Source organism: Peromyscus eremicus, chromosome 23, assembly GCF_949786415.1.
Source record: "Peromyscus eremicus chromosome 23, PerEre_H2_v1, whole genome shotgun sequence".
In the NCBI taxonomy this organism is placed as follows: Eukaryota; Metazoa; Chordata; class Mammalia; order Rodentia; family Cricetidae; genus Peromyscus; species Peromyscus eremicus.
The window spans coordinates 29,055,713-29,076,708 of record NC_081438.1 but is presented as its reverse complement, the minus strand read 5'-3'; the positions used below and the strand labels follow the sequence as shown (position 1 = coordinate 29,076,708).

The 20,996-nt window shown below is 49.1% G+C and overlaps 1 protein-coding gene across 1 annotated transcript in view; it reads left to right on the top strand.

Moving 5' to 3' along the window:
• Positions 1 to 20,996, top strand: part of Sdk1 (sidekick cell adhesion molecule 1) — a 281,083-nt gene that overhangs the window by 195,794 nt on the left and 64,293 nt on the right. The window contains exons 29-31 of the mRNA XM_059249807.1: positions 10,400 to 10,535; positions 11,541 to 11,600; positions 14,905 to 15,006. Coding sequence (XP_059105790.1) covers positions 10,400 to 10,535; positions 11,541 to 11,600; positions 14,905 to 15,006 — 298 coding nt within the window. The remainder of the gene's footprint in view (positions 1 to 10,399; positions 10,536 to 11,540; positions 11,601 to 14,904; positions 15,007 to 20,996) is intronic.

Below are 20,996 nucleotides of genomic sequence, written 5' to 3'. Positions count from 1 at the left end.
CCTGGGGCCTGTACTAGGAAGGAAAAGAGGGACAGGGACAGGCAACTGGAGGAGCCACCTAACATCCAAAGTCCTCATCACCCCTGCACTATGTTGTCTCTTGGTACCTAAGTGCTAGGTTGTATCTTACGTTAGGTACTTTCCTCTTTGCTGAGACAAAATATCTGGCATGAAGCAGGTTAAGGGGGTAGGAAGGCTTATCTAGGCTTACAGTTTGAGAGTCAAGCCATCATGGTGGGGAAGGCATGGTAACAAGAGCGTGAAGTGGCTGGTTACACAGCACCCACAGCAACCACAGTCAGGACGCAGAGAGAGATGGATGCTGGGACTCAGATCACTTTCTCCTTGTTGTTCAGTCTGGGACCTCAGCACATGGCATGATACTACTCACCATTAGGGACCATCCTCCCACCTCACTTATCCTAATCTAGAAATGTCTACACAGACATGCCTACAGATCTGTTTCCTACGTGATTTTAAATCCTGTCAAGTTGACAGCCAGTATTAATTCCCATGGATTCTATGAAGCACAAAAGTAGGTTCAACCTAATGGAATTTGACACTGTCACCTACGGGAGGGACAGAGAAGAGGCCTCTAGCAGCGAAGGTCTCTGCTGAGAGTATAACATCTTTCCCTCACCAACAGTCACCACCTAGTGACAGGTGCCTTTCAAGGCGACAAAAGATATTTCCACATGTTTCCCGGTGACACTGGCAGTTCACTGCTGTATACTCAGCCTTCTCTGGTGTCACCAGTGTGTAGGGGACAGAACGAGAAGGGGTCAGCCTGGGCCCCCATCTGTCCCAATATGTCAAGGAGCCATCCATGGCAAATAACAAAGAACCTTGACCTTGGCATGCCAGAGGCCTCTCTGGATCCAGGTACTTCCTCAAACAAGCAGCTACCATGGATGCTCCATCTCTGACATCACACATCCGCATTCCCAAGGGCCCTGCTTCAGCCCTGACTTCCATCCATGGCTGTGCTGGGAGGCCAGAACATTCCAAGTAGAAATTCAAAGTCCCGAGGCTGTGTCTCTCGCCCTCCACAAACACACCAGGATTGGTCTTGCTGTCAGCAGCTGCTGGGATGGGAACACAGCTCCACAGGGTCCCCTGCGGCAGCCCAGGGAGGTCCCTTAATCGCTTAGGGACCTTGACTCCCATAAAACCAGATCCTTGTTTTCAATGCAGAAAGGAATTTCAGGATGAGCCAGTGTGAAGCAGAGTTGGAATCTATTAAAAGTTGACAGAGAGGCACCAGGCAGAGAGTCAGATGTGCCTGAGTGAGCACAGCTTCCCAGAGAAGGTCCCACTGCAGGGTCTTCCCTGTGACTCCATTTTGGAAGCTTCTGGAATTTCATTGCTTAGTGGGTTTCTAAGGGGCTCTCCCCTTCCCTGCCTCTGTCCTCCTCTTTGATAATTGAGACCATAAGGGAACTCCAGAGATGCCTTGGGTTGGGTCATATATAATCTGATAGTGTGAAAATGAGCGGCGAAGGCTGTGCAGGGGGGTTAGGGCTTGTTATTTTTTTACTGTCAATGGAGTTTCTGGTGAGATTCCTGGGAAACTGCAGCTTACATCTGAGAGGGGAGAAGGGCCTTAGGCAAATGTGTCTGAATTGATTCTCAGCTAGTGAAAGGCTTCAACCGGGCTCCAGGGTGAGGAACTCCTTTCTCTCCTCACGCCCATCATTTTCCCTGCCTTTCTATACTGCCTCCATTCCTACTGTGCCAAATTCTACTAGAAAATTAGTGTTTTATTTGTAGATGTGGCAGCTGGACTGCCAATAATGAGGTACACATCTTTTCCACAGAGGCAGCCAGTGCTCCGGGCGGGGCGCATCATCCCCCCTGAATAAAGTTGCTATGGCGCCGAGCTGCTGCCGGTCCCAGCCGGTAACAGCACAGGTGTCAAGTGTCTTCCATGGCTGCTGGACAGCCTGTGAAGTGGCATGGAGCCGCACCAAAGGAACTTGGCATATGTGCTCATCAGCTGTGCCCTCCAGTGCCCAATAGAACAAACGGATTTCAAAAAGCCCAGAGCAAGAGGTGGCCAGTCCAGTGTATTGTAGAAATAAATGCCTGTCAACCAGCAGGCGATTGAAACACAATTAAAATTATGAGTAATTTAGGAAATCAGAGACTGGACCGAAGAAAGCAGAGCTGCATCTAAATATAGATTCTCTTCCCCAGGAAGCGTCTCACCTGTAACTTTTTTTTTTTTAGTAATTTGCTGATATATATATACACACACACACACACACACACACACACACACACACACACACACACACGCACGCACACACACATACATACAAACATGGGCTGTAATTTGAAGGCTGTGGCCCTCATCAATGCCCTCCCCACAGCGGACTGCTGGGCTTCAGGCCTCCTAGGGGGACAATCAGACTTCACCTTTAGCAGTGTCCTATGATTTGAATGTGCGTTACTTTTGCAATGAGTTCTGCTCATCCCAGGGTGGAGGCTTCTGAACTGAGGATGACAACATTGACTGTCCCCATGAGCCACTTTGTGCACTGATCCCACATGCCCTGACACCACAAGGTGGGTGTTTTGGTTGTTTTGCTCCTTGCTGTGACAGAACACCTTCTGGCTCACAGTTCTAGGGTGCGGCGGGTTGTGGTGGGATGGCGTGACAGCAGGGTCTTGGACACCAGGTTGCATTGTGTGCACTGTCAGGAAACAGAGAGAGGTGAATGCTGGGGCTCACCTTTGTATTCAGGACCCCGGCCCATGGAATAGTTCCACCCACATTTCCACCTCAGCACAGTCTAGAACCTTCCTCACAGGCATGCCCAGATACTTACTGGCAAATGAAAGACCTGTTCCCCTCTCACATAAGCTAGGGGACTTCTCCTTCTGTGAGTGTAATGGTGGCCAAGACAAAGGCCATGCAGCCTCAGCCACAGGCAGCTAAGAACCCAGGGTTTATTTTCTTTGCTCAAAGGGGCCCTGGGCTGGGCTGACAGGAATATACAGGAAGGCAGTGGAGAGAGGCTGTGCCCGAGGGACAAATGAACACACTTGACAGAGTGGCGAGGTCTTCCCCAGAGGACAAAGCAGAGAGAAGGTCCAGCCTGGGCAAAGACTCAACTGTAAGGATGTCATAGTATAAATATGGTATGTCCCCCAAACATCTAATGGGTGGCCTGCTTGGTTCTGGACATGAGTAGCCAGTTATGGGGCTTCAGGGAGATAGCTGGATAAGGGATCTAACTTATCATTGATGGACCTGGAACTGGAAAAGACTGTTGGGCATGCCGTGTGTGTGTGTGTGTGTGTGTGTGTGTGTGTGTGTGTGTGTGTGTGTGTGTGTGTTTCCACTTGTGTATGCCTGTGAATGCACATGGAGAGGCCAGAGGTGGACAGTGGCCTCTCTTCTACGGCTCTTCATGTTATTTATTTATTTAGAGACAGTTTCTCATTGAAGTTGGACTTACAGATACTGTAGCTATGGTAGCCAGCCAGCAAGCCCCACTGATGCTCTTGTGCAGCAAGTGTTCTTACCTACAGAGTATCTCCCCCACCTGGGGCAGGCATTTGAAGGGTGGCCTGCCTCTTTCTATGGGTCTCCTTCTGCTTCTTGTCCACTGTGAGGGGGACCATGTGCTCTCCCGCCACACTCTGCTGGCCTCACCACAGGCCCAGAAACACTGGAGCCAAGTGGCCCATGGACCAATGCCTCTGAACCCATACACCAAAACAACCCCCTCCTCCTTCCAAATTGCTCTCACAGGTGTTTATCACAGCGGCAGAAAGGCTGACAAACACATCACATGTTTAGTGCTGTGCTTGAAATGGAGGTGACCTGGGATTATGTGTGTCCCTAACCACTGGAACTTAGTCCCAAAGGGAACCCCTGTACCACTCTCCAAGACATGGGGGTCAAAGGGATGTAAGCCGAGACCCCAGAGACCTTAGCAGTCCCTCTGAATTCGGATTTGAATCCTAGCTTCTCCTCATGTTCTCATGAGACCTTAGGCGAGCGATTTGCTTCCCTGGATCCTAGGTCCGTGTTGTAGCATGGGGCAATCATGGCTCTGTAGCCTACCTCCTGCCTGAGCCACAAAGGCTGATGGTAGAGGCCTGCTTCTCCCAAAGCAAGTCCCTCTCTCCAGTCAATTCTGCCAGCCCCACAGGGCACTTTCCTTCAGGGTCTTTCCCAGGGCACCTTTCTCCTGTGCAATGGGTGATGACGGTCTGGTGTCTGACCATGACTATGTCACCTGCGTTGGAACAAAGGACTTTTGAAAAGCTGTTCTAGACTCTGAGTCTGCCACAGGGTTTTGGATAGGGGATGGGCAGAGGGAGGCAGAGTTAGGAAGGGTTTCTGGGTCCCTCTGAGCTTCTGCCTATACAGATGGCCAGTGTTGGTTGCTGTAGGGCTATGGGACTGAGCACAGGGCAGACAGAGCCTTGTGCTCTGGGACATGTCCTGGACTAAGAACTTTAAGCTTAGGGCTGGGAGAGCTGGGAGAACCAAGCAGGTGCCAGATCCTGCCACTGAGGCTTCAAGGCATAGCCTGGGATTTGAAGCATATGAGGAGGCCACAGTGTCAGAATTTAAATCCAGAACCTGAATTGCCCATCCTTTTTGGACCCATGAGTCCTGGGGAACTACTTGGAAAGATTTCCAAGGCTGTCACTTAACTTCCACCATGATTCCAAACTGGAGGAATAAAAAGCAAACTAAACCCATTGCGAATGCTCCACACAGGCTGTCCTGGAGTCCCTGCAGACTCCCCAGACCCTGGATGGGTGATGTCCCATTGCAAATGCTCCACACAGGCTGTCCTGGAGTCCCTGCAGACTCCCCAGACCCTGGATGGGTGATGTCCCAATGCAAATGCTCCACACAGGTTGTCCTGGAGTCCCTGCAGACTCCCCAGACCCTGGATGGGTGATGTCCGCACCTTGCAGGAGCTGCCCATGGGTAAGCCTGGACTGCAGCCTTTGGAGAATCTGCCATCTATGCCTATGTCAGTCACTTCCCTGAACTCTAATGAAACATCTGAGAGAATTAATGTGGAAAGAAAAAAGGCTGTTCATTCCGCTCACAGTCCGGCAGGCTCCAATCCAAAGTCAAGGACTTGCTGGTTGGAGTCTCTGTCGAGAAGTGCATACTAGAACAGAACAACCACCTCATAGCCAGGAAGCAAGGAGAAACAGGAAGATCCTGGGATCCCACAGTCTCCTTCAAGGGCATCATACTCCCAAACCTAACTTCTTCCCACTAGGCCCCGCCTCCTAAAGGTTTCAGCTTGGGGACTGTCCTCATTAGCATTCACAGCCCAGAGTCACATGGAAAGAGTCTTAACTGAGTGATTGTCTTTATCAGGTCGGTCTGTGGGCTTGTCTGTGAGGACTGTCTTGATTGTTAATTGATGTAAGAGGGTCCAGCCTGCCTTGGCAGCTTCGTTTCCTGGGCAGGTGGTCTTGGGCTGTGTAAGAATGCTAAGCATCAGTCAGAGAGTGAGGCAGCAAGTCCCCCAGGGATGAACTGTGACCCGGAAGTGTAATGTCCTCTCGAGGGGGTGGAGGCCTCCAGCACACAGCCCTTCCTGGGGGCCACTGATCCAGACCACAGCGGATACCTGCTGGGAGGGCACACAACTCTGGGCTTCTGATGCCACCTGGCAAATATGGCCCTAGCTTAATGCTGGTCATCGTTGTCCCCTGGGTGGAGGGGCATGGCCTCTCCCCTTTCCATCCTCTGACTTCACTAGAAACGTCTCCACCTTTCACACTTCCTCCCCCAACCCCCAGATTGCACACTCAAGGGCTGGGGTTGTGTGTCTGCACAACCACACTGCGTCCCCAGCAAAGGCATTTCCGTTTTCCCAGCGTCCTGTTTGGTTGATATTTTGAGTGAACAGAATCCAGTCCTCCCCACTTCCCCTGCTGTAACTGTCCCCAGCCTGTGCATCTTCTGCAGAGTTGTCCAGGCTTTAGCCACCTCCCCTCTGATGTGATCTCAGACTGACAGAAAGGCTTTGAAGGTGACCCTTGAGGGGAGCTTTCGGGCTGGCACTTGTAGAGCCCAGCGGCAAGCTTTTGATGTCCCCACTCACCCTCCCTCCTTGCTGATTTGAGTCAGCCCAGATCCCAGCAACAGGAACCCGCGCCATCTCATCTGCCTAGCCCGGGCCTTGCCACTCCCACCTCCCCCCAGTGTGAGTGAAGACTATGCAGGAACCTTCTGCATGGCCACATGGTGTTATCTGAGCTGCAAGAGCAGGCTCCTGGTGTAGCAGTCAGAGCCACAGAACAGGGACACGCATCTCCCTGGTTCTTTGTCAGGGGCCTAGGAAGGGAGGGGCAGGGCTGCCTCAGGGTCTTGGAAATACTTGCTGTCCCTTATCCACGCATTGCCACAGGACTGGTGCCCATGGTTCAGGGAACCGTGAATGGCTATTTAATGGACTTAGAGGAGGCACTTTCCTGCCAAGTTCCCTGACGTAGGCTGTGGATCATTTTGGAAATCTACCATGTGGAAAACATCACAAAACCTAGACAAGTTCCGGCCCAGGACCCTGGGACCGCACTTCTCAATCAGTCTCCCCACTCTAGCTAGGCAGAGGAGCACCATCTCTCCCATGGGATGTGTCATGGAGGACTCTTCTGTCCTTCAGGGACAGCATATAAGCCATTTCTGTCAGTTCCCCTTGCTCTAGCGCTAAAGTTTCCTCAGGAACCCCACAGTACTTTCTTACCCACCTCCATGGCTCTTTGCCATTCCTTAAACAGAAGATCTCATAGCCACAAGGAGATGCAGGCTGTTACTAATCCTCACAGTGCAGAGCTCAGAGACCTTCCATCTCTCCTTGGCTCTGCCCTGGGCCCACAAGAGCATGCAGAGGGCAGACAGGCCCAGGTATATAAGAAGCCACTGCATACCCTGTCTTCTGCCATGCCATCTCACCTCAGGAGGGGTCCAGTGTCACAGAGCCAGTTCCTTCCCTTAGGGGACCACATCTATGAAGCAACCTGCAGTCACAGGAAACAGACGCACTGAGCCTTCGTGACCACTTAGATGGCTGAGCAGCCAAGGACAGCATTGTTCTTGCTTCAACACGAGGATGGATCCTTCGTCCTTTCCTGTAGATGTTAGGAGACACGCAGAGAAATGCCTCTCACTCTCAGAAAGTGCTGGCTTCCCACCTTAACAAGGTGTTAAAAAATGGGGCAATGGCTCGGTAAAATGCTTGCCTTACAGGCCTGAGGACCTAAGCTCCATCCCCGGAACCCATGAGAGAAGCCAGGCCTGGCACCATGAGCTTAAAACCCCAGCACTGGAGAGGCAAAAACAGGCAGATCCTTGGGACTCACTGGCCAGCACAGCCTACTTGGCAAGCTCCAGGCCAGTAAGAGACCCTGCCTCAAAAACAACAGGGTAGACATCTGAAGAACAGCCAGTGTTCTTCTGTCCTCCACATGTATATATGCACACTTACAGCACCTGCATGCACACCAACAGCTCATATGCATGTACACACACACACACACACACACACACACACACACACACACGTACGCACGCAATGTGGTAACAGTAAGTTTGGATCAATAGCACTTTGAAATTCAAATCTGGCTGGGTAGCCTATATTTTTGTTGCCTAACCCTGACCACCCTAAGAGGAGATAAGCAAAAACCAAAATAAACTCACCCGACACCCCAAACCCTAGCTGTGGCTCGTTGCTCTGACCTGGTTGTCTGGGGCCTAATGAAGCCAGCTGTAGAGCCATACCCCCAACCCCCAACACATGCTACCAGCAATGCTCAGGAAGGGTCAGAGGGGACAGGGAAGGTCTCTTCTGAAGTAACTGCCCAGCTCTACTGAGACCCAGTTTCCCACTATTTGAGGCGAAAACCGAGGTGGAAGCATTCCCTGCTGTGGCCCAGGGTGTGTGGCAGAAGCTCTGGCTGGTGCTGGGAGCCCCCTAAGCACTTGGACACCAGGCCATTGTGACCCAGCAAACCTCCCAGGCATCTGGTTACACACCTCCACCTCTTGCAGGCAGCTGTATACTGTGCACCATCGCTGCATCTGAGACCCAGAAAGCAGGGTGGCCAGGAGCTGCTGACCAGTCCTTGTGGCAGATCTGGGGCCCCTCTAGATAGTAGGTTCACAGATGCTGTTTCCAACAGCGTCTTCACTACTCCCGACTTGTGTGTGTGTGTGTGTGTGTGTGTGTGTGTGTGTGTGTGTGTGTGTGTCTATGCTTGTCATCCATGTCACCACATGTGTTCCTGCTTCCCAAGACCTCAACTTGTGGTTTAGAGAGCAGAGTGACCAAGCAGCAAGTGCTGGGTTTCTGGGACCTAGGAAGGCAACTGTAGACCCTCTGGTCTCTGGGCCCGTGTCACAGCCACAGAGATTGGCTCTGGAGGCCGGAAGTCCCAAGGCCAGATGACAACAGGACTCTTCTCCCTCCAGGAAAGGCAGTGTACTGGAGTCCCCCAGTGTCTTCTGGCTGATGGTGGCCATTTGTGTCCCTTAGCTTATAAACATAGCACTCTAATCTGCCTCTCCATATTCACTGGGCATTCTTTCTATGTGCCCACAAGTCCAAATGTCCTTCCTCTTACAAGGATACCAGCTGTTGGACTAAGGCCCTCCTAAATCCAGTGTGATTTCCCCTCAACTAGTACTAGCTATCTGGAAAAAAACAAAAACAAAAACAAAAAATGATGGTATAGTTTGAGGCTGCTTCTCTAGTCCCCTTACTGTTTCTAGGTTCACCCCACAGAGAGACACTCCCTCCCCATCTGTGCCTGCATCTCACTCTCCTGCCTCACCTCAAGGAGTTAAGCTAGACCCAGGATAAGAACTCATGTCTTCATGTATCAGTTAGGGTTCTCTAAAGGAACAGAACATAAATGAATATTATTGGAGTGACATACAGGCTATGGGTAGTCCACAATGGCTGTCTCCCAACAGAAAGGCCAAGAATCCAATTGTTCAGTCCATAAGCCTGGATGTCTCAGCAGCCTTGATCTATTGCTGGAATCCTGGAGGATTCCTAGAGAACTGCTGGTCTTCAGTCTGTGCTGGAATCCTGAAGAAGTCAGTTCTAACAGCAGCAAAGGAATGCCTGAGCATCAGGATAGATGAACTTGCCAACAAGAGTGAAAACAAGCAGGCAAAAAGCTTCCTTCTTCATGTCCCTTCTTTATATGGGCTGTTACTAGAAGCTGTGGCCCAGATTTAGGATGGGTCTTCCCACCTCAAATGATCCAATCAATAAAATCGCTCAGACATGCGCGGCTACTTGGGTTTTAGTTAATTCCAGATGTAATCAAGTTGGCAATCAAGATAGCAGCCATCATACCACATACAAGGTGTCAGCAGGGCTCCACAACTGGCTCTAAGTCTGGGATGGTTCATCCTTCCCCTTTAATAGTCTCAAACCTTTCCTCTGTGTGTGTGTGTGTGTGTGTGTGTGTGTGTGTGTGTGTGTGTGTGTGTTGCACACATGAGTGCAGGTGTCCATGCACATACACACATTGAGGCCAGAGGACAACCTCAGGTGTTCCTTAGTAGATGTTCACGCTGATATTTGAGAGCAGGCCTCTCACTGGCCTGGAAGTTACAAGTAGACTAGGCTAGCCCTCTGGAATGCCCTGTCTCCTTCTCCCCAGTGCAGGATCACAAGCACACACCACCCTGCCCAGCTTTTTATGTGGGTTTTGGGAATTGAACTCAAGTCCTAGGGCTTGCAAGGTGGGCACTTTGCCAACTTACACGTCTCACCAGCTCTCCCCCTTTGTTTTAACAACAAGGACCGTAGGCTTAGAGCCTACATGGCCTGATGAACTGAGTTCAAACCCTAGAACCCACGTGGTAGAAGAAGAAAATCAACTCCTGGAAATTGTCCTCTGACCTCCACATCCATATCATGGCTCATGTGTGTGCATACATGCCTGCAAACATGAGTGTGTGTGTGTGTGTGTGTGTGTGTGTGTGTGTGTGTATACACACATAATAATCATCAAAATAAAATAAAATATATGTAAAAACGATTTGTAAAAATAACCACCGGGCTGGAGAGATGGCTCAGCAGTTAAGAGCACTGTCTATTGTTCCAGAGGTCCTGAGTTCAATTCCCAGCAACCATATGGTGGCTCACAACCATCCATAATGAGATCTGGTGCCCTCTTCTGGCCTGCAAGCATGCATGTAGGCAGAACACTGTATACATAATAAATAAATAAATCTTAAAAAAAAAAAAAAAAGAAAAAAAAAAGAACCATGGCCTTGAAATAGTGACTCTTCATGGTGGGCTAATTACACCCGAGTGGAGGTTACTAAGCCTTCTTTACATAGTGACTCCGATAATATCCCCAAATGGCTAAGTGTGCGATGTCTTTGCAGCCTCCCCGGGATGAGAGCCTGAATGGCCTTCTGCAAGGCTACAGGATCTACTACCGTGAGCTGGAGTCTGAGACGGGCATGGGCCCCGAGGCCAAGACACTCAAGAGTCCCTCTGCCTTACGTGCTGAACTCACAGGTGAGCTTTACACATCTGTCTGCTCCTTGGAAGGCATGCTGGGAAATACTTTAGAGGAGCCAGCCCAGTGAGGGAGCAGACAGTATAGTTGTGTGAAGCCAGTGGGGCACAGATGGAGGCGGTGGACCCGGAAGCTGAATTGAGAGAACAGGGGCCAGCTCTATGGGGACACATTGTGTGGAAAATGGCTATGCGTGTAGGTACCTCCTGATCTTGCTGAGCCTGGATCCCGCTACAGCCAGAGGCAGCTTAACTGCAGAAGACCCTACCTTTCTACCCACCCACCCCCAGAAGGAAATTATCCCTAAATAGTGTCATAGACAATTCCCCTTTTGTTAGGCATGGTGGCACATGCCTTTAATCCCAGCACTCAGGAGGCAAAGGCAGGCTGATCTCTATGACGAGGGACAGACAGGACAGGAGAACAGCTGAGCAGCACTTCCTACCTAGTTCACCCCCATCAGGCCAGGAAGCGACCTAATGTCCAGTTGCCCAGTGTGGAACAGGGTGCCTGCTCCACCCCACCCTTTCCACCAGGGTCACACATGCCAACTATACACAAACTTGTCCCTGGTGGCTTGTAGCTTGATGAACACTTGATGGGTGACTTTCTCATCCCCTTCAGACTAGAGTCCCACAGCTTGCAAACATCCGTCAGCTAGATAAACCTGCCTACCAGAAAGGCCTGGAGGAAAGAAAAAAAAAGCATGTCTGTGTCTTTACTATTGTCCTCTACACTGCTACCAACGCCCTCATATTCGCTTCCTTCTATCAGAGGGCCAGCCCACCACCACAGGTCTCAGGCTGGTGTGTCTTGCTTGGTGTGTTAGGTAGACATGTGGTAACTCACAGGAGCTAATGAGAAGCCTACAGTCTCCAGTACCCGGGGAACTGTGGATACAGCACAGCATCCCATCCAGCTTGCAGTGTGCCTCATGTCCACCCCACACACGGTTTGCAGGCACAGTGTCCCTCTGTACTAACTGCCTTCCTTACCCCTTGTAGCCCAAAGCAGCTTCAAGACCGTGAACAGCAGCTCCACGTTAACGACGTATGAATTAACACGTAAGTGCACAGCACCTCGGGCCCCTGGGACTGTGTGCAGTGGAGATGCCCATCCCTCTCTCCAAGCCAAACCATCCTGGATTCGTGGCTCTAACTACTGGAGTTCCCCTCTTGATGATTGTGTCTCAGCATGTCCACATATCAGGGAAACTTCTAGAGACCGAGGCTGGTGGGGTTCCCAATAATGCCATCTAGCACCCCAACTGGCTGGGACAGAAGGGAAAGTCAGACAAGGCAAGATCTCTCCTGTGGCTCTCTTTGCTCTCTCGCTTTCTCTCTCTCTCTCTCTCTCTCTCTCTCTCTCTCTCTCTCTCTCTCTCTCTCTCTCTCTCTGTCTCTCTCTGTCTCTATCTCTCTCTGTCTCTCTCTATCTCTGTCTCTCTTTTGTTGCTTGAGAATTTCTCTCCAGCTCCCGCCACCAAGTCCTGCCAGTCCCAGAGCCCACTTATAAAATAAACACACAGACTCTTACATTATTTAAACTGCTTGGCCATTAGCTCAGGCCTTTTATTGTCTAGCTCTTACTCTTATATTTAGCCCATTTCTATTAATCTTTACTTTGCCACATGGCTCATGGCTTACTGGTACCTTACATCTTCCTTGTCCTGATGGCGGCTGGCAGTGTCTCTCTCACCCAGCTTCCTGTTCTCTCAATTCTCCTCTCTGTTAGTCCCGCCTATACTTCCTGCCTGGCCACTGACCAATCAGTGATTTATTTATTGACCAATCAACAACACATTTGACATACAGACCATCCCACAGCACTTCCCCTTTTCTTTTCTTAAAAAGGAAGGTTTTAACTTTAACATAGTAAAATTACATATAACAAAACAATTATCAAGCAAGAATTACAGTTACAATATTAAAGAAGAGATCCTATCTATCTTATATTTGTAAGTTTAAGGTTTTATATCTAACTTATCTTTTATTATAACTAAGGAAAATTGTAAGTATCTAGTCTTTAACCACATCAAAGACCTCAGAAGGATATACTACTACCTGAGAAATGGAGAAGGATATAAGCAACTTTTAGGAGTCTTGTAGGGTAGACAGAGACAGCTGGCAGCCTGGACAGTCATTCAAAGTTCTCTTGTAAAGTTGGGGCATCTGTCTTCAGCCCACAGGCCTAGAGTCTCTTATTCACTTTTCTCTGTGTCCTGTAGAATGTCTGGCAGTTTTCTCTGCAAAGCAGGAACCTGAAGGACCATTTTGTCAAGCAAAGTTCAGTGGTCACCTTTGTATGGGTCCTGCATGTCCAGTTGATCAGGCAGTCCAGGCAAGAACAGTTTCTTGCCCAAATGGCTATTTTTGTCAAGGTGAAGATAAACTCCGTATGGAGTGTCTTCGATGCCCATCCTCCTCTCTGAAGTAAATCGGTGCTGTCAGGAGCAGACATGTCTCACTGTCCAGAAAGTCTAAATTTTTAAAACATTTTAAATGCCATATTCTGTAGGTCTTTGAAGTGTTTGAAGACTACCTATCTATCTGAAATATAACTATGTATATCTAGAAGACTTAACTAACATGGCTACAAATATGATTATCATAGATGACTAATTATTAATCTATTTTTTAATTATCCATTATAATTTTAAATGAGTTACATAAACATAATACCTCAAACAAGAATAGAAATATATATACACTATAACAAAATTAAGTTTAAACTTGTATCAATAAACTAAAATCTATAGCGATGTAAAACATTTTAAACAAGTTGTTATTCTTTAAAAGTAGGTTCATTAATCTACCCTTTCATCCTATCATATCTAAACTATCTCCTTTTTTTCTTTAGAAAGAGATTGTATTTATAATCAACCTGCTTTAAATAAAAATATTGGTTTTTGTCTGTCCCACATCAGAGGGCTCTTCTGATTTGGGACATAAGAATCTCTTAACCATTTTTTTTTTGAGCAATATGTCTGGGTTTAGAGGGGGAGTGAGCCAATTCCCGGCTAGCTCACTCGGTAGAGCATGAGACTCTTAATCTCAGGGTCGTGGGTTCGAGCCCCACGTTGGGCGCCATTTGTTGCTTGAGAATTTCTCTCCAGCTCCCGCCACCAAGTCCCGCCAGTCCCAGAGCCCACTTATAAAATAAACACACAGACTCTTACATTATTTAAACTGCTTGGCCATTAGCTCAGGCCTGTTATTGTCTAGCTCTTACTCTTATATTTAGCCCATTTCTATTAATCTTTACTTTGCCACATGGCTCATGGCTTACTGGTACCTTACATCTTCCTTGTCCTGATGGCGGCTGGCAGTGTCTCTCTCACCCAGCTTCCTGTTCTCTCAATTCTCCTCTCTGTTAGTCCCGCCTATACTTCCTGCCTGGCCACTGACCAATCAGTGATTTATTTATTGACCAATCAACAACACATTTGACATACAGACCATCCCACAGCACTCTCTGCCTCTGTCTCTCTTTCTGTCTCTGTCTATATATCTCTGTCTCTGTCTCTATCTCTCTGTCTATCTCTCTCTCTGTCTCTCTCTCTGTCTATCTCTCTCTGTATCTCTGTCTCTGTCTCTCTTTCTCTCTCTCTCTCATAGTTATAATGAGATATACAGGCCAAAATGTTTGCCATCCTAACCATATATTTTCAATTTATGGGTATTTTGCCCACATGTATGTCAGTGTACCATGTATGTGCCTGGTGCTCAGAAGAGGGCATTGGATCTCCTGGAACAGGAGTCACGGGTGGTTGTGAACCTCATGTGGGTGCTAGGAATCAAACCCAGGTCCTCTGGAAGAACAGCAAGTGCTCTTAACTGCTGAGTCAGCCCTCATCTTAGCTCTTTTAAAGGCAGTGGTCTACTTTCTTTCTCTCTGAACTAAAACCTTCTACATTGAATACTGACCACAGGGACTGAGTTTGTAACTCAGTTGGTAGAGAAATGCTTGCCTAGCATGGAGAAGTCCTGGGTTCTATTCCCAGCATGGCATAAACCAGGCATGATGGTGCACACCTGCAAACCCAGCACTTGGAAAGTAGAGGCAGGAGGATGGGGAGTTTGTAAGTACCTGGGTCTTTATCTGGTGCTTGTCTCCAGGAGAGCTGCTGGATAAAGGCAGGTCAGGTCCTGGATGCTTTGCTGCCCTTTACCTGGGCACAGGTGGGAGGAGTCATCTCACTTGATTGACAGCAGCATCAGGAGGCAGGATGGAGGCATTTCCTAGTCCTTCAGAGAACAGGCTGCTCTTCTACCTGGGGTCTGCATGGCCTGGGTGTGGTCCACAGAGGAGATCTAAGAACAAAAGCTGGTCCAGCTGTAGGCTGACCCTGTGTGTTTGACCTCGCAGATCTGAAGAAGTACCGACGCTATGAAGTCATCATGACTGCCTATAACATTATCGGCGAGAGCCCGGCCAGTGTACCCGTGGAGGTCTTCGTCGGTGAGGCTGGTAAGCTTCGAGCCTGTCCCTCAGCTCACAGCTGGACAAGGGCTGCAACAATCAATCAGATAGCTGCAGGAAACATAGAGACTCGCTTCATAATGAGAACACTGGAGACTCAAGAAGAATGATTTCTTTTGGGTCCCAGTTTCCATCCATTAAGATAGAGCGGCTTCTTGGAGGAGGTGAACGAGCTGGCCTACATCACAGGCTTCCTCCTCCCTCCTGGGTGTTCTGTCAGGTAGCCCAGCCTGCAGCATGGTGCTGGCTGCATCTGTCTGTCCTTGCACACAAACCCAGAGACAGCTTTACTCTTCTAGGAAATTCTCAATCTCATCAAACTGACACTGTATCAGTCACTTTTCTTGTTACTAAGACAAACACCTGACCCAAAGAACTCACCAGAATGTGTGTTTATTTTCTCGTGGCTGTGACATAAACAACTGAAGAAAAGAAGGGCTGATGTGTTTGAGGGTACAGTTTGTCATGGTGGGGGAGGCTCGGCAGAGGCAGGAGCGGGGCAGCTGCTCACAGCATCCACAGTCAGGAAGCAGAGAGAGATGCATGCTGGTGCTCAGGTTACTTTCTTCTTATTCAATCCAGGACCCAGCCCATGGGATGGGTCATCCATATTTAGGAAGGTCTTCCCACCTCACTTAGTCTAATTGACAATTAGAGTTGATGATATTTACCATCATAGGAAGGAAGAATTTATTGTGGCTACAATTCAGTCTATCATGATGGGGAAGGCATGGTGGACGAGGTGGCTCATGGCTTTGTCAGCAGGAACACAAGATGGCCCATTGCATTTGTATCCAGGAAACTGGGCACTTGCTTTGAACCAAGGTCAAGCCATAACCCATACAGTCCATCCTCTAGCAACCCACTTCTTCTAGGTAGCCCTGTCTCCAAATGGTTCCATGGCCTCCCAAACAGCATGCCCAACTGGGGATGAGGTGTTCAAACAAATGTGAGCATATTGAACCACCACAGCAGTCAAGATTGACCCTGCAATGCCCTCCCTGCTTTGGAATGCTGACCTTGTCATTTGATGGACTTGATGGACACACTGCCAGCAAGGTCTCCTTTGCTATCCTTGCTCTCGGCACACACGGGCACACCCATCCTTTCTGAAGGCTTCAGCTATGAGGTTCTCCAGAGGGGACTGTTGGAGTCAGAGTTCCCCTAGAGGAACAGAACCCAGAGACAGAATATGTACCTTTTAAGAGGTTTATTTTTTTTTAGATTGGCTTATACGACACGGGCTGGGTAGTCCAACAGTGGCCATCTGCATGCTGAGAATCTGTCAGCTGCTCAGTCTATAAGGCTGAATGCCCTAGCAGTCCCCATCCATGGGCAAATGCCTGGGGGATCCCCAGAAAGCTGCTGTTTCTTCGTGCATATTGGAAAGCTAAAAAAGCTGAGTTCTGTTGTGGCAGCAGCAATGGCAGAGAGACAGATGCATTTGCCAGCAAGGGGCAAAGGCAGGCAGGGGGAAAACAGCAGCTGTTCCCTCAGGCTACAGCCAGAAGGTACTACCCACTCTGGAAGACAGTCTACCATGCTCTACTAATACTTCCTGGAAATGCTTTCACAAACTTCCCAGAGGCGGCTCTGAGTTGATGCCATATCCAACCAAGCTCAGCCATCACAAGGGCCTTGTGGGACTGGGAGAAAACTTGCCTAGGCCAGACCATGTGGTCAGAGGAGCAGCTGTGCCGTTATCCCCTTTTCTGATGAGGAAAACAGGCCGGCTAGAGCAGACAGGTCATCTACCCGAGTTTAGCCAGTAGACAGGTCCAGCTGATCCAAAGATGGCCTTCCCACTCTCCTCAGCTCAAACCAGGCCACCAGTGATTGTTAATCTCGATTGTTCTCTTGACAGGATCTAGAATTGCCTAGGAGACACACCTCTGCCCATATCTGTGAGGGAGTGTCTAGATTAGGTTGATTGAGGTGCAAAGACCCGCCCTAAATGTGGGCAGCACTATCCCATGGGCTGGGGTCCTGGACTGAACAAAAAGGAGAAAGCGAGCTGAGCCCCAGCATCCATCTCTCTCTGCTTCCTGACTGAGGATGCCACGTGACCAGCTGCCTTCTGCTCCTGCTGCCATGACTTCATGGCCATGATGGACTGTGCACCCTCAGACTGTGAGCCACAATCAACCCTTCCACCTTAAACTGCTTTCGCCTGGTATTACACATCAGCCCTGTGTGGCTCAGCACAGCCCCCCTGAAGGACTCCACATCCCAGCCCCCCACCCCTCTCTTGGAGTTGCTAAGATTTTATCACTGCCTGTGCCTGTCCATGCACAGTGAATTTAGTGTCCCCAGAAGTCCCACCATGCCAGAGGCGGCTCTTCTGTGCCTCCAGTAATGCACAGCAGTCCCATGTCCCAACTCGCTTCCCTTTGGTCCACATCCTATCCTAGGGAGAATTCTCTGGAAGGAGGAAGTAGTGAGCCCGTGAAGCATTGCTTCCAGTCAGTCATCGCAGGTCTCCCTGCTCCTCACAGCCAGTCACCTGGCTGTAGTAATCTGGCTTACGCTCATGTATATGTGTGTGTGTGTGTGTGTACATGAGTGTAAGTGCACACCTACAACAGCATAGGTGTGGAGGTCAGAAAACAACCAGTGAGTCAGTTTTCTCCTTCCATTGTGTGACTCCCAGGAATTGAACTCCGGTCATCAGGCTCGGCAGCAAGCAGCTTTACCTGCTGAGCCATCTCACCCACTCATCCCTCTCTTACAACTACCCTCTGAGCATCACATGCAAGTCACCCTGAAGTGCTCAGAGGTTGCTATGGAAACAGACCCAGCTGTGGGTGTTTGTAAGTGAACTTGTGAGTCTGAGTGATGACCCTGCCCTTTTCTGGCTGTGTGACCTTGAGAATATTACTCAGCCACTCTGAACTCTAGCCTTTGAGCACTGTGATACAGTATGGAAATCTGTGAGCCACAATGAAGAAACTCAGGTTCATCTCCCAGCAAGGCTCCCAGCCCATCTGCCCATGGAATGAATCTGTAGAATGTGTCTGGCTTGGCATATGCCCTCTTCATGTTTACTGAGCATGCAGGAAGCTCCTTTCTGAGTTGCCTGAGGCATCTGGTCAGCTATGGGATGGGGCTTGGAGAGCGAGTGTTCTCTCTGGGTCTCCTCTTGATCAAATGTGTGCTGTTTACCTCTGTGAGCCTCAGGGGGCAGGTAGTTTGTAGATGCTTTTCACAGAGAGCTGTGTGTGAGCGCCAGTTATGAAGTGGGAAGAAAAAGGAGTCTGTGAAGATTCAGTTCACAGAAGGCAGAAGCCAGCTCCTCCTGCTCCAATTAAGACTTTGGCGGGAGAGTCCCATCCGTGATACTTGCGTGTGCTCAGTTCTGTGATAGGGAAACGCCTATGTATTTATTTGAGACGGCATCATAGGCATGCACCATCGAGTCTGGCCCATGCCATGCCAGGGATGGAACCCAGGGCCTGTTCCTTGCTTGGTAAGCACTCTGTGCCATTAAGATCTATAGTGGAGCTTGGCGCTCAGCAGAAAGTGAGCTTCTTTGAGATGGTTTAAAAGGCAGTTTCCTAACCCGACCCCTGACTCCCAATCCCTGGCTCTTGACTCTCAACCCCACCAACCCATCAACAGGGTCTCACCTTGTTATGAGTGTCAGTTGCTACTGAGTTCTTACACATGGACCAGGCTTTCCTTGGTTCTCAGGTATCTCTGCTAGCTGCCTGCTCCTTTGTGTCCCATCATCACACATCATCACACATGGCTCATACTTAGCAACTCTGCTCATGTTCTTGGTTTCCAAAATTTCACAGCCATTTTATAAGTCTGACAGTCACTTTAGCAAGTGCAAAAAATATTTAAAAAAAAAAAAAGAAAGAAAGAAAGAAAAAGAAAAGGGTAAATTCTGGGATCCTGATGGAAAGTGATTAAATGACAAATTGATTTGGGGATTCCCATTGCTTTCCTCCTGTCCCTTTCTCCGCTCAGGAATTGGCTGGAGTCTCTTCACATCCTGTTGTGGGGATGGCAGTGTCCTCCATACAGACTGCTTATATAGTCACTGCCAGCAGGTTTTCCTGAAGTTATTACAAAGAGGTTGAGGCGACATATCTCTGACCTGCTCATCGCTGCTAACAGCCTGAGGCAGAGGCTCATGTCCTTGCAGACATGCAGTCAATCTTAGTCTAGCAAGAAGAGCCACCCTGGGGCCAGGGCATAGCTTAGGTAGAGCATATGCTTAGAATATCTAAGGCTCTGGGGTCTATCCCCAACACCATAAAAAGCAGGGGCTGGGGAGAGGGCTCAGTGGGTAAAGGGCTTTCAGAGTGAGCATGGAACCCAAGTTCTGTCCCCAGAATACATGCAAACAAACAAACAAAAAAAAGTTTGACATTGTGGCATGTACTCTAATCCCAGCACTGGGGAGGCAGAGATAGGCAGGTCCTTAAGGCTCAGTGGCCAGCCAGCCTAGCTTACGTGGCCCGGGAGAGACCCTGTCTCAAAAAACAAGGCAGACAATGCCTGAGAAACAACACTAAATGTTGACCTCTGACCTACACACCTCCCTCTCTCTCTCTCTCTCTCTCTCTCTCTCTCTCTCTCTCTCTCTCTCTCTCACACACACACACACACACACACACACACAAACACACACACACACACACACATACACCCATGTGTGCATACAAGGAACAGCCTTTTAATTTCTCTAGAAAGGAGCTATGGGTTGCCCTCCTCCACTCAGTGGAGACCCAATACTAAGTGCCCACTAACAGCTGAAGGGCCAGAACTTTGGTCTTTGGCTCCACAAATTTTCCCAGGAGAACAGAGACGATACACACTTGGTGCTCACAGTCCCTCAGGCTCAGTGGGGTTCCATGACTTTTGAAGTCCACAAAGCTCTGGAAGACAGGACAGTACCTCGAAACCACAACTCCACTGTCCCTTCAAAGCTGTGGCTTTCAAAAGTTATTACATTTCAAATTGTATTTTGTGTATGGAGGGTGCACAGGTGCCACAGAATGCTTGCGGAGGTCAGAGAACAACTTTCCCAAGTCGGTTCCCTCCTTCCGCTATGTGGGTCCCAGAGGTCATATGCAGGTCATTGGGTGTGACTGCAAGAGCCTTTAACTGCTGAGCCATCCCACTCACCAGTCCATCACTACATTAATTTATTAGTTTTTAGTTCCATGTCTTTGTGTGTGAATTTGCGCACATGAGTGCAGTGCTTATGGAGGCCAGAAGAGGGCATCGGGTCCCCTAGAGCTGGAGTTGTAGGCAGTTATGGACTACGTGGTGTGGATGGTGGAACGGAGGAGCTTGGGTCCTCTGCAAGAGCAATAGATGCTCCTAACTACTGAGCTGCCTCTCCTGCCCCAGCGCCACAAAAATTGGGTGTGATGATGTCCTCCTGCAATCCCCTCATCTGGGAAGTGGACACAGGAGGATCAGGAGTTGAGAGTCATCCTCAGCAACATAGCAGATTTGAGCCCAACCTGGGCTACACAAAGTCCTTAAATGACAGAAAAAAAAAAATCTTACTATAGAATGTGGGTTTTACCTTTCCTGTAATCCTACAGGTTTTTAATTACTGCTGGTTGAAAAGAGAGAAAAGGAACCACACTTCTAGCTGTTTCAGCTCCCTCTAGTGACACATTAAACCAGTCCTGGAGCCCATTAAGTGAAATTAAAAGGATTCAGAACTGTGCTAGTTAGAATATGTGTTTATAATGAAGAGAGTGGCAGCCGCTCAGGGGTAATTAATGCAGTTGCCATGCTTCCCAGGGCTTCTCGATCCCATCAGGTTCACAGTGCCTGGGTAACCTTTAACCCAGCACACTGTAGTGACATCACAGGTACCCCAGGTGGTCCCAGCAGCCAGCCAGTCTGCCCATGCTGTATGCAGGGCTGTATGTAGACAAGATGAGGTCTTGCATCAAGTCTATGAAATGAGTATCCCATGAGAGACCCCAACCCTATAGACACCTCAGAGG